This window comes from Saccoglossus kowalevskii, chromosome 4 (assembly GCF_978046115.1).
Source record: "Saccoglossus kowalevskii chromosome 4, keSacKowa6.1, whole genome shotgun sequence".
NCBI classification, from domain to species: Eukaryota; Metazoa; Hemichordata; class Enteropneusta; family Harrimaniidae; genus Saccoglossus; species Saccoglossus kowalevskii.
Genome location: NC_140644.1, coordinates 14,561,543 through 14,575,368, shown reverse-complemented (window position 1 = coordinate 14,575,368; position 13,826 = coordinate 14,561,543). Strand labels below are relative to the sequence as shown.

Here is a 13,826-nt window from a genome sequence, read left to right as displayed (position 1 = left end):
TATGACCTGCCTACCAAGTATGAACAAAATTGGCTCAGCCCCAAAAAATCACAGAAGAGTTAATACGTGAAGACACTGAAAATCACACACACACACACACACACGCTCCTTACGCCGGGATAGAATGCTTTTAGGGCCCCACAAAACATAAACGAAAGTAAAAACGTAAACCAAATCAATATTTGCTGTTACGTAATACTGGCACTTGTTAGACATGTTTATGTACACGTTTGATTGAGGAGCGTTTGCTTCCTTAGTCTGAATGTCTGATAGAAATGTAAACATTACCATTATGCAATTAACATGCTCGCTGTAAGTTCAGTTTAGATTCCCTTTGGCGACTGGAACTCACTTAGTATGCGACTGGGGGACCTTGTCTTCGTACTATGTGAACACAACGTCTCCTTAAGCTTGTATTGTGTAGTGGAAACCATGCAATAACATGTAAGTCTGTAACGATTGAAGACATGTTTGCTCAACGCATGGAACTATGATGACCTGTGACCTACTACTACTTGTTGGTTCGTACTACTCTACAGTGCCGTGGTACTTGTATTTTTATCGAAATTATTACCACCTAAATATTGAGATTTCAGTCAAACTTCCCATTTTGCCCATTCCGTTCTAACTTCAAGACGAGAGTAAATTGATATGTTAGTTAGATAGCAGGCACGATTTCAAGACACCTAAGTAGCACTCTCTTGTGACGTTAATGACCATCCCAAGATTTTATTGATATTAATTCCGACTACCAACTTAAATTTATATATCACGGTATTAACAGTCTCAGTGTTCAGACAATTAAATATGCATGATTTATTCATTTTGGGACTACTTCGGGGATTTCCCTTGAAATGATTTCGTAGAACTGGTCACGTGTTATGCTGAACGTAATAATCGCAGTTGGAGTGCCGTTTACAGGTATTAACACAGTACAGGTATGTAAATTTAATGAGTTTAATTGAATTATTTACGCAACTGATATCGTAACTATCTAGATTTATGTTTTTTCAACTACATATTTACATTCATGTATGTTTGATTTTTGTAAAATAAAAGTGTATCGCATGGTAAATCGATGTGTCATTTTATGAGGTGGAGTTAGTTTAATATAACAATATATTAGTATTAGTTATTTTGCAGTGCAGTGATCGTATTACAAAGCATTAGTTTCAAAGCAGTAACTTAACATAAACTTTCAAGGTATTGTCGATTGTCCGCTTTTTGTAACGATTTTATTCGCATTTGTGCAAAGTGCTAATTTATTCTGATCACGCACGAACTTTGAAGACGCCATTTTATGCATTTATCGAGTCTACGTTGGTAGTCTAAGGCGAACAGGCTGAAACAGCTGTCAATAGAGCGAGCAAAGGTTTCCGCTTCAAAGAACCTTCGACTCAGACCTCAGACAACAAATAAAGTTGTCATTATTGGTCTGAGCTCAGACAAAATCCGGGGTCCACAAAATGTGAACAAGTAGATCCGGGTAATCGTGTGAGAACAATAGCACAATGATTGATAGCACTCTATTGTTCGAATTATTTTCTACCTCGGTACCCTGGTATTACATTTGTTGTTAATGGGCCGCGTTGCTATGGCAAGGCATGGAAGGTACTAACTTCCATGGGTAAGGTAACACGACTAAAAGCTACAGTGTGACTGTCTATTTGCTTAGCCTTGGTTACAAAAACGTTTGAAGGAATTCGACATTCGTCCTTTGACCCCTATCTCCTAACACTCTACACCCAGGGGCGATAACATTGTCTGATAACGGTTATTATGCAATTGCCCATATTTGGACATAGTATTACCTCGTTGCTCCATATTAGTTAAACAATAACGTATAATAATGTAAATCTATGACGTCACAAAAAGCTCAAATTTTGATAGTGGTGAATTACACCACAAGATAGACTATTATTCTTGTGTTCCATCGGCCCATGAATCTGTATAACATTTTGCTGTTAAATCCGTTAAGGAAAAATTATGCCACATTTTCCATTGTTGCGATGATTTGTGTCGTGAAAATCAAAAACAAATTAATAATCAAAGAAAGCTTAACTTTGGTTAATAAATATGAAAATTAGGTAATTAATATGCGCTGACTTTCAGCCAAAAACTAATCAGGTCTGAATATGATTCTAGAATATGTACCAAGTGTCAGTTTAATAGTACACGAGAAACAAAAGAAATTGCTTAAATTCAGTTAATTATAATGCAAATTAGGCAATTAATATGCAACGAATTTCAACCTAAAATTAATCAGGTCTGAGTATTATTCTAGAGTATCGGTGTATCAAGTTTCATTGAAATCTGTTTAATAGTATATGAGAAGCAAGTGAAGATGCTTAAAATTGTGTAATTAATATGCAAATTGGGTAATTAATGAGCAAGATTTCAACCAGAAACTAATCCGGTCTTGGTATTATGCTAGAGTATCTATGTACCAAGTTTCGTTGAAATCTGTTTAATAGTACATGAAACACAAGTGAAAGTGCTTAAAATTGGGTAATTATTAATATGGAAATTGGGTAATTAATATCCACGGATTTCATCCAAAAATTAATCAGGTCTGAGTCCTAGGGTATCTATGCTCTTATTTTACGATAAATCAATTCTCAAAAAATTCTATCAAGATGCAGTATCAGTGAAGACATGTGTGGCAGTATTTGACTATAATGTCATGAATTTGTTTTCGCGTATCTGTTAACCGACTTAATTAGTTGATTATTAGCCGAATTGCTGTGTTATGTCTGTCATCGTGTAGGTCTATTTGAAGTTTTGGACGGAACTTGGCTCAGTGGTTTGGAACTAATTACCAGATACCGTCGCTATTCTGATATCCGTAATTATTAATGTAGTGAACGATTAATCAAAAGATATGACGTATTCAGTACTTAGTTTGATTGGCTTTATGATTGAAGGTTACGCCCTAGAGTCTTTTTACTGCTTTGTAATTGGTTAGAGTTTTGAAAATGAATAAAGAGAGTTTGAGTTGGTCTTGGCAAATACTCTACGAGAGAGGCAGTCCTGAAGAGTCTTGGGGCGAGCCTTGACGCAGTCCAGTCTTGGGCGAGTCTTGGTTCAGCCTTGCGAGAGTCTTGGGGATTTTTTCCCCAGGGCGCTGTGTCTTATAGAGTGCTCGGATTGATCGACTAAGACGAGAGCTGAAACGTATTTCGTTGTGTGTGTCTTATTTGACTGTAAAGTTAAAGTGACATTCCCGATCCCGTACCTCAAGGGGACGAGATATAGAGACGAGACGAGTTCCCCCCCTGGCAAGTGTGGAGACCCCGAGAGAGAAAGAAGATTTCCCCCCTGATAATAAGATGAAGTCATTGGTCACTAATCTTTGTTATATGTATCGTTTTATATAGCTGACTTGAAAAAGAAGAAGAATCATGGGTAACCTGGAATCTGCGCTAGGAGAAGAGGGTGAACTGGGGGACGTACATCAAGCACTGGTTCATGCAATGAGAGATTTGCTAAAGGACCAGGAGGATTCGAGCAACGTGACGCCTGAACAGAGAGAACACGGATGGGACCCAGACGATTGCTCAGACAACATGAACGTTTTAAGCGACGGTGTCACAGCTCGTAGAGGGGATCAAAGTAATCGCACTGACGGTGTCAGGGGGAAGAAAGGATATCGCACTGGTACCCATGAATTTGAGATCCACTGTGCAGCCAAGGAAAGAGGCTCACATGCTATGATTGGTGTAGCTACCCCCGAAGCGCCTCTGGGCTGCGTCGGTTACTCGAATTTGCTGGGTACTACTAACGATTCCTGGGGATGGAATTTGGTAGATTTGAATTTGGTTCATGGTGGTAAAGTAATTAAAAAGTATCCTTCCAAACGTGGATATAAAGTACCTGATACGTTTTATGCCATACTGGACGCGAACAATGGCACATTAAGGTACGTACCGATACTGGGGGTACATCGCCTGCCCCGAATCTGTTAACATTTAATTTTACTTGCCAGTGCACGTTATAGAGTAATCTATTCAATTATCAACTCATTATTTGTATATAGGATTTGTCCTAAGATACCTACACATATACTTTTGTTTTAGCTTCAAGGCGAACAATGAAGACCTTGGAATTGCTTTCAGCAATCTTCCCCATCAAGATTTGTTCAGACCACTGTGTATTGCAGCTTGCGCTTCCAGAGACGAGTGTGACATACGTATGAAGTATATGGGCAGTGGTGGTAAGATATTCAGAGATACTTAGATTTATTCTCATAGTATCAATGCTTGGCCGAACAAGTTTTTTATGCAGCCCAGACATTCTCTCCCTCTTACATGAAAGTAGAATAGCAAGTTTCAATACAAAACAAAAATTCCATTAAACATCAATATTTACTTTTAATGAAAATGTAACCTCAAAAATCAGAGAAAGTAATACTCTTCGTCTTTCAGCGAATTTTGACAAATTGAGATCGCGTTTCAGAGTCTGGAGGCAATGATAATTGAACGTAACATAAATCCTAGTGTATGTACATTTACATCAGCATGATTCGATAAATCAAAGTATTATGTACAATCTAAAGCTCCATTAAGACTATTTATTTCGTTATTCATTCACTATGATTGATTCTGTTATTTTTTTCAAAAAAATAAAACGAGCTTAGCAAATGATAGTCACTTTTTAAACCATAATTCACACTTCGTGATTTGTTGCTTGGTTTGCTCAAAGGAGTATTCATCTGTCAACATAACGATTGATATCGACTCCCAGGGTGGGCGCATTTATACAATAGTAATTAAAACGTTTTCTCAATTCGAAGGGAAAATTGTACAAGTGACTGAAGCCGGAGAGGAAGTAGTTTCTGTTCCGCCACCTAGCGGTACAAGTTATTATACATTTCATCAAAGATGTGGCAATACTGTTGACGTCATGCATGGTGGCAGAGTTGCCAAGAGACAGGAGTAAGTACTTGATGAAATGAATAATTAATTGAGGAATATATTAAATGTTTGAATATCTATAATCTATATTATATATGACACGTCATATATATTTATTAAATCGATACAATATAACTCGGCCTCTCTTAAAGTTACACTTTCAGAATGAATAATTATATATATTCTTTTTATATATAATTATTATATATAAAATAAAATTCATGCGACATATTTCGTGTTTTGAATATGCGGGAAATATGTCATAAACATTTAATAATTTGGATTCCATATGATTCTACATTTTTCCCGGATTTCGCCAATATGTAACATTTGTTACATGACTTTGTTTTGTTTTTGAATCTTCAATTATGATTATTTTCCAGTGCAAGAAACGAATTTCACAACGCAGTGGTATTGACTAGACAGCCCCTGAAGACCGACGAACTTTTTGAAATTCGCCTAGACAGCAAAATAGGACGATGGAGCGGATCTATTGAAATTGGCTTTACCGACAATTCACCCGAAAGGTTCGAGTTTCCCTCAACCATGACTGAATGCGACACAGGAGTGAATATAATGTGGAGTGGAACGAATCTGGTGAAAAACGGGAAGAAGATACTCGAACTAGAGAAAGATTTGGACGATTGCACGGTATTTACTGCTAAAATATCAGCATTATATTTTTTTACACTTTTTTAAAATTTGTGAAACGAATAGAGATAATATGGGTATAACATATCATTTTCTGAAGCACATTAATTTCCCTACACGATGTAAATATTAAAACATTATGACAAATATCTATCAGTGCATACCGGGCATATTAGAATAACGAATGATGGTTATGATGGGAAGTATAATTATTATACATCTGTCACCGTAACGCCGTAAGTTACAGCTGTCGTAATTTTGTGGTATTGTACTGAATATTTTCATCCTACCATATTAGGAAATGCTAATTCCAAATATGGAGCGATTACGCGCGTGAACGTCCTCTATTGATAAAAACAAACAGCAGCCCCCAGAGTTTGACCAGACTCCATATAAAGAAGTTCGCTAAATCTGTTCTAAATTTTTGGATTTCGGCATTCCCCTGATGTATCCTTGGGAGGAAAAGATGTATAATAATAAGGTCAGCTGCGCGTCGGGCGATAATCCCGCTGTACTGTCTTCGTGCAGACTTTCGGTATGCTCATAATAACCTCATAATCATTCTATTAGTATTTAGTACTATATTTACCGATCATGCTATAAACTTTTACATGATACTCAACAACTATTTACCTGTACCTAATATGTTTCCTTCTGACAATGTATCACCTATATAGATTGTCGCCATATTATGATGGAAATATTATGCAATTGTTTGTTATAGGTTGGTGACACAATAGGCATTGTTAGAAGAGCTGACAAGTCTTTCCATTTGTACTTTAATGGCGAAGTGTTACAAAAAGCCGTGAAACTTAAAAACAGTCCTGCCGTTGTTTATGGAGTTGTTGATATCTATGGTCAAGCCGAAGGTGTTACTATATGTGGTGAGGATCTTTTTATATATGTCATTGTACATTACTGAAGTTATCATCGGACATCACCTTCGAATCTAAAGGTCACGGTCATATTCTGTGTATTCAATTATTTTACAGGCAATGACTCACTCACGCCAGTGCCAACTTCTCCCAGAGTTGCAAGACCAACTACAGCGAAAGCTGTGGCGTCCGGGAATGATCCGAACTCAATCATGTTCAGAATGAGGGAAACTGTCGATTTAATGAGAAAGGGATCAGACGAGGACATTCGGACAGTTATTGTAGCAATCCTACAGACCGTTTATCAACCTTATAATGATACCAACAATCAGCAACTACGTCGAAGATTTGGTGACCATCTAGCGAGTATTGGCATGGCGGCAGAACTGAAGAAGTTACTGGATCGCCTGAATGACATTGGTATAGAAACTGAATCGGCATGGTTGGGGATGAATATTGTACGTAGTATCTGCTGGAACTACGCAGATGCCAGTCTTAAATTCTGCAAACATCTCGGAGACTGTGGCCTACTAGGAATGATGCTTGACAATTTGGATGAATATGGACCAAGAAAAACTGAAAATGAGGTAGTATGTTTTAAATATGCATTACAAAGATATGTTTAGAAATAACACATTTGAACAATTTCTGTTTAACAAGAGTTTGGTAACCGATTCGTTCAGTTACATTTTATTAGATTTATGGGCATTATTAGCTTCCTTATTTATGAATGTTTCTGTTATTCTGTTATTAGAAAAGACGTTTTATGGTAATGTCGGCACTCAGTATACTTCACAACTGTTCAAAAGCGACTGAAAATGAGCAGGTCTATCGCAAACTTTGTGCCATTGACAGAATCTCTCCATTTCTCAAATCTGAAGACATGGAACTGGCAATGATCGCCTTGCTGACTATATCGTACGTCGTGCAAGAAGACAGAGCTACTCTCTTAGTAGCGGGGGATGAAATCATATCTCACACCGTCAGTCTTCTGGAAAACGCCTTGCAGGATCCAGATTTACACGGGCATTCCGATAGTAGTAGGTACTCTGCTTTGGAACTGGTCATGGGGCTGGAGAAGATTGCTGCCAACGACAGAAACAAAGTGACCATCGTCAATGCGGGTGCTGTGCCTATCTTGGTTGATTTAATGAAGCTAGACAGACCAGCTGAACAGGAAGCAGCAGCTAACGCAATCTGGGTTCTTGCGAAACACATTAAATGTAAAGATGACATCAAAGCAATTGCCAGTGTGGTTCCGACATTAGAATCATGTAAGAAAAGTAAACACAGCGCCGTTAGTGAAGCCGCTGAAAGAGCACTGATGCAGTTGAAAGCTGGGCAAGGTAAATGACAAGCTTCACAAGCACATGTTAAACAAAGTTGTTACATTTTTCGCAGTACAAGCATCTCAAGTTTGTGTAACTTAAAGCGGGGGAGTCGTCACCTGCGCATGCGTCAGATACATGATTGTTTACAAACAAACGCCTACCCATGAGCCTTTGCGTTTTTAGCATGTGTTGTTATCGACGCTTGGGACTCAATTCCGGCGCGTGCGCAGGTGACGACCCACCCGCTTTAAGGTATAGATGCAGGTTTGTTCACAAGCACACTCCGAAACAAATGTTTGTTGCAGTTGTCATATATATATAGTAATTTGCTTCACACTGTTGAGACCATTGCTTTACACTGCTGGGATTGGAACTATATAACACGTGGGACATACATTACTAAGAGTATAATTTAGTTGTGAAAAATAACGCAGGAGTCTCCATATAATTGTGTGTAGCCAACACTGTCTAATTTGTTTTAAAAAAGCTAAAACATAATGTTGTCACTCTGAGCGGCCACGATCCCGCATCTACATCAATGACCTATTTCTTGTGATTCATCACAGTAATTCCTGGTGGTCGATTTTCCAGTCGATGTGAATACAGACAATTATGTGAACGGTTTAAAAAATCCCTGAATCTAAATGGTGAGTTTAAGTATGACAAATGATTTGTTCACTCTAACATAACGTATGTAATGAACCACGCTTTGTTTATTCAGAACTAGACGAGACAGAAGCGATAGTAATTATTGAAAATATATGTTTTATTTGTAAACCTGTCATTTGAATAAATAATGCATATAAAATACTTAAAACTCAAAAGTGTGCGATATTACGTAGTAGTTTTCAAAGCCAATTTTCAACATAATTTTTTATGGTAATTTTAAAAAAATAGAGCAGGCACTACGATCTAATTTTCAAAATACATCATTTATAAAATAGTTAACGGTAACAAAATACTGTAGTTAATTTCAGTAATTAATTTTGCTCGGCTATCCAGCGAGCCATTAGTCACGGCGATCAATGGCGTTTAGAAAGTTTTAAAACAACCCCGTGAACAAGTTCGTGACCGCAGATTAATCTTTTTGATTCAGCTGAATTTGTAAGCGTCCGTACCCCTACCTCAAATACGCGTGCTCTGCCGCTAACAACTACGCATGCGTGACTCAATATATGATAAGGAGGCCAATCATGCACATGCTGTACGAAATATACAACGTTAATGAGGTTATGGCGCAGGCATAATTCATAAGTATTGATCATAAAACACCACAATCACAAATTTTCGGTCTCCACTTGCAGTCTGGCTGCTTCCTATCATACTGAATTATTCACTAAATTTAACACTACGTATTTGACTAACACGAGTAAATATCTCAGTGAGTCTAACTAGTCCTCGAAATTTGTTAGCGCCACCAACGGTTAATATCCCTGGCTCTACTTGTCAAGCGTTGTTCACTGAATCACCCTGTGTAACTCGTATCAGTCTGTTCACTCAAATACCGTATAAGGCACTACCAATCTCTGTTCACTAAGAAACCTGTTCAGCACACCTTCATATGCTGCTGGCACTGACTAACTTTATTTTTTTAAATATTTCACAGACCATTTCTTCAATGATAGGTTTGATATGTGCTACTGTAACTCGTGCCATTCCGCCAGAGGGGACAAATTGTCATACTCACGTGGGAATCCACCAAAGGTCTACTGTGTCCCTATAGGATGGTGTCGATTTTCCCTGAGGTTAGTTACAATAAAGATAAACGTGTTTCCATTACCCATAATACACCCAGATAAAGCACAAATAATGCCACCAATTGTATCTTAGAGATGTAAAGTATTTGAATTTCATCCCCACGGAATGTCGTCCTTACGGAATATATCTGCACACTTATCAATGAAAATTATTGCACATTCGTTGCACATTAGAAATTTGACTTTGAATGTGTGAAATAATTATTACAATATAATCAGTACCAATTACAAGAAGTGATTGTTATTCCTGTTTCCATTCAGTGTACCACCAACTGCAGATGCCCACGATGTGTTCAACCAATGGCATGTGGCATTCCATGGGACAACTGTGGATGCAGTGAAACCAATACTCGATATTGGACAACTTCTTTTACCCGGTACTCCCGCTTATTCGACCGTTACTTTTCACAAATGTCACAAATGAGTTTATTCATGTTATGTTACTGTTCTACACATGAGTATGCTATTTTCGGAATGGCGAATATAATTTGTTTCTGTGATAAAAAAAAAATACTCAATGTACATACCATGGTGAAATGTTTTCTATAACATGTTTGTTATTCAGGCGATATATTGCTTGGTGGAAAAAAGTTGAGCGAAGCTCAAGGCCATTTCAGCGATGACTGGAAACCTACAGGCTTCGATACAAAACAGGTGTTCCTTTCACCTAGTATCAGATATTCCGGCTGTGATGTTTACGCTAAAAAAGCGAGGTAAGTGCTTCTTATCCCAAGTAATTTTTGGAAGTCTAAGCATAAGTGTACAAATACCACTGAACAACTTTCGCATAAGAATCCAGAACAATTGAAAATGTGTATATCCATTAGCAATTCTATGTGGTTTTTCATTTTATAAGCTTCAAAGACCCGAAAACCAAACGGAACTATAACGCACGTGTGGTAATTCAAGTGAGTATCAAACCAGGATCGTATAAAATTGGAAGAGAAACAATTGGTGTAACTTCAAGGATCGACCAGCACTTTGATAACCAAGAGATTGAGTGGTCCACTAAACAACGTGGAAGCATTATTATGTACGGATTACTTGTTAAGTTGGAATAGGTAACATGTAAGCAATTAAATGAATGTAACCCCCCTATTTTTGACAACAACTAATTTTTTTGATATGATTCTAGAGAATAACCAAACCTAAAATTTGAAACTTTTTCAACAATTTTTTTAAATTTTGGACTGACGCATTTAAACATTTAAATTCCTTAACCTCTCAACGTAACTGTTTGGTTGAATCAGTAATATGAATAATAAAGTGATAATAAAAGTATGATTGTTAAATTGTGAAAATTATTGAATAACAAACATTATTCAAACATATGTCACCGTAATGCCATACGTTACAGCGTGACGTAATTTTGCAGTATTTGACGGGGTATTTTCATCCTACCATATTAGAAAATGCGAATTCCAAATATGGAACGATTACGTTCTCTAATAATAAAAACAAACAGGGTTTGACTGGACCCCATACAAAGAAGTTCGCTCAATCTGTTCAAAACGTTTTGTGTTTCGACATTCCCATGACGTATCCTTGGGAGGAAAAGTTGTATAATGATAAGGATATTACGAGGATACCGAAAAGTATGCACTCAGTTAGTACACGCGTCTGTCCATAATCCCGCTGTAATGTCTTCGTGCATACTTTTCGGTATCTTTGTAATAACCTCCTAGTATGATAATCGTAATGTCGTGGATACTTGTAAGTTCACGACGCGCAGAACTACCTGCTCGTGCATATCGAACACTTTCATCAAGCGACAGCAACATTAACAGTTTCAATTCAAACGTTCACCTGACGTGATAGACATATATCTACATGATTACCATAGTAATAGCACGATTAGTTACAATCTAAGAAGAATGTAATTAATTTGGAAGATAGTATGTAAATACATTGTAATTGAAGTGATCGTGGTAAGACACACTATGAGTTGTAAGCACAACTATAATCAATTCAATTTGTACTTATATTCTAACCCACAGTCTTTATAAGCAGCCGATTATTAAAACACACTTTATTATATGCAATGAGAACTACATTCAATATATATAAATATGTCATGTATTGAAACACTACTTTTTTTCCTCATTAATTAAAACACATACAGTATGGATACATTGTTTTACAGAATATCTCAAACAATTACTTTTTGATGTCAAGCGTAGTTTCATGAATTGCTCTACATTGCAAGGAGGAATAACAGAGTGTGTCATTTGTTTGTATATCCTGAATAGTTTTCCCGCTGGTGTTTCCACAGCTATTGTTTCAAAATGCGATTAATTACTAACAAGTTATTTTTACGCGAATTAATAGACAACCTTGCTTTTCGATATATAGGTCTCATGCCACTAATCAACCAATGGCTGCTCGTAGCCATTTTAATTCAATCAGTCAATCAATCAATCAATCAATTTAAATGCCTTGCAAGAACCAATAAAATTGTTTAAATATTTTCTTCTCAGGTGCTCCCTGTTTGAGGGCGTGATCACCTGGGTCAAAGGTGAGACCAACATGTGGTCTTTTGTTTACTACTTAGCAACTGTGTACCTGAGAGTTAATTCTGTGTGTATTTAGATGTTCTAATCTTGGTGTTTTTCCAGTAATTTCTCCAGATGCAATCCAAATGCAGTAGGTGTGTCTTGTTTACCTGAGATTTGCAAGAGTTTGAGCTGGCCAACATGTTAGTTTTTTTCATATGATTGATTACTGGCATGTTGATTTCCCATTTTTGAGCCATATTTTCAATTTTGTTCATTATTTTCATATAGCAATCTCGTCATATGTTAACATTGTCGTCTATGGAAATTCAATTAGTGGTATGAGCCCTATACCAGTCTTACTCTGTTAGTAGTATTCAGATATTTCACATATTCTAGAATGCCATATTAGCAGATTTATTAAACCTATGTAAAGCTTAAACCAGATTCTAAAATACATTGTAAAGTTGCATATGTATGTCTACATGTGTTCGATACACTTGTTTTCATATGCATATGGGGAAAAAGAATAAGTTGCCCCGAATCGCCGACGTATTTACTGATTATTTTCACATTAGTACGCCATTGATAGGACGCCACTTTGCTGAAATGAATTCATTCGATATATGTAGTTTTACAGTCATGTGCTCATAACAACTGTTTTCAAGAAATAAAATCCGTCTTTTTTTTTCAAATTTTCTCTTGTTTTATGTTCTTGGTTTATGTCAATCTGAATACAATTTTCAAACAAACTTTCCTTACCCGTTGTTCAAATCGTTTCGTCGTCGGTGAATGATCGTAGTTTATACAAGAGTTGAACAGAATTAAAGGATACGACATCTATGGTATGGGTCACATACAACGTATACAACGCGTGTAAAACACTGTGCTGTTTGTTCACATGAAATTCCAAAGCACGCTGTAAGATTACCACCGCCCTCTATCTTCCAGAGTAACAAATCTCACCATTCTACTGTCTATATCAGGGGAGTGACACGAGAGGGCGCCGTCCGATCTGGGTGGAACGTTTCGAAGTCTGTTGTCCGTAGGCCATCGTCGAAGCAACAACGTTAACGTCCTTATTACAAACAGATGAAATAATTTCAGCGATTTCGAACTCTACAGAATAATCCTCAACAAAACATCACATACAAAATACAGGCTCTAAAATGATATCTATTGCAAAACAATTCAACCGACAACCAGTTTGAAGCCACAATTCCTTGCTTGAGCCTGAGTTCTACGCGTGATTTTATTGCGTTCAAAAATTGTTCCATTTCAAACTGCGCATGCACACATACAGTGTTTTCTCGAAATGCATACTAATTAGGTAACTTGTCACTGATAAAAGTTACTGAAAACATTTTGAGCAATTTTGAGCAATAGTACTAGAGTGAAATATAAACGTGCCTCTGCATTCTCCATGAATTTCGTAACTTGCTATGATCACGGTAAAGAAAAAAACTGTGGTTAGTTTCAAGAGTTTGCTGGAGTCTGATCAAAAACATGTCTCAAGAAACACTTTTACGTCAGTTTTTCGTTTATTTTCTCCGCTCGTAGCGATGGAATCAGACAAATTAGAACTATCATGTGTGCTATCAGAAAGCATTTTAGCACAATTTTACTGAAAAGACGAGTTTTTCATTGTCATGAATATTAATTTATGCAAATGAGACGAATATTTCAACCAATTGTGTCATGCAACTCCCCCTGGTCTATATGTGGTTCTTATACAATAACATTATAACTCAATTCAAATTACCGACTGAGTAACAGTATGCAGCACAATTAACAACCACCTAGTGCT

The 13,826-nt window shown here is 37.0% G+C and overlaps 1 protein-coding gene across 1 annotated transcript; it reads left to right on the top strand.

Annotated features, from left to right (window-relative positions):
• Nucleotides 1–841: 841 nt before the first annotated feature.
• On the top strand, nucleotides 842–12,714 carry LOC144355809 (neuralized-like protein 4). The gene is made up of 13 exons (XM_085497833.1): nucleotides 842–938; nucleotides 3,378–3,919; nucleotides 4,077–4,213; nucleotides 4,793–4,934; nucleotides 5,297–5,564; nucleotides 6,289–6,448; nucleotides 6,557–7,026; nucleotides 7,194–7,785; nucleotides 8,337–8,417; nucleotides 9,377–9,515; nucleotides 9,789–9,904; nucleotides 10,093–10,240; nucleotides 10,384–12,714. The coding sequence occupies exons 2-13, from the start codon at nucleotides 3,402–3,404 to the stop codon at nucleotides 10,586–10,588; spliced, it is 2,976 nt and encodes a 991-aa protein (XP_085353959.1). The 5' UTR covers nucleotides 842–938; nucleotides 3,378–3,401; the 3' UTR covers nucleotides 10,589–12,714.
• The last annotated feature ends 1,112 nt before the right edge of the window (nucleotides 12,715–13,826 follow it).

What these genes read in the sequence shown, in the direction of transcription:
- LOC144355809 (XM_085497833.1), top strand. Translation starts at nt 3,402, where the DNA reads ATGGGTAACCTGGAATCTGCGCTAGGAGAAGAGGGTGAACTGGGGGAC. An exon ending in CGAAGGTGTTACTATATGTG is followed by an intron (nt 6,449 to 6,556) that starts GTGAGGATCTTT and finishes ATTATTTTACAG; the next exon opens with GCAATGACTCACTCACGCCA. An exon ending in GTTTACGCTAAAAAAGCGAG is followed by an intron (nt 10,241 to 10,383) that starts GTAAGTGCTTCT and finishes TCATTTTATAAG; the next exon opens with CTTCAAAGACCCGAAAACCA.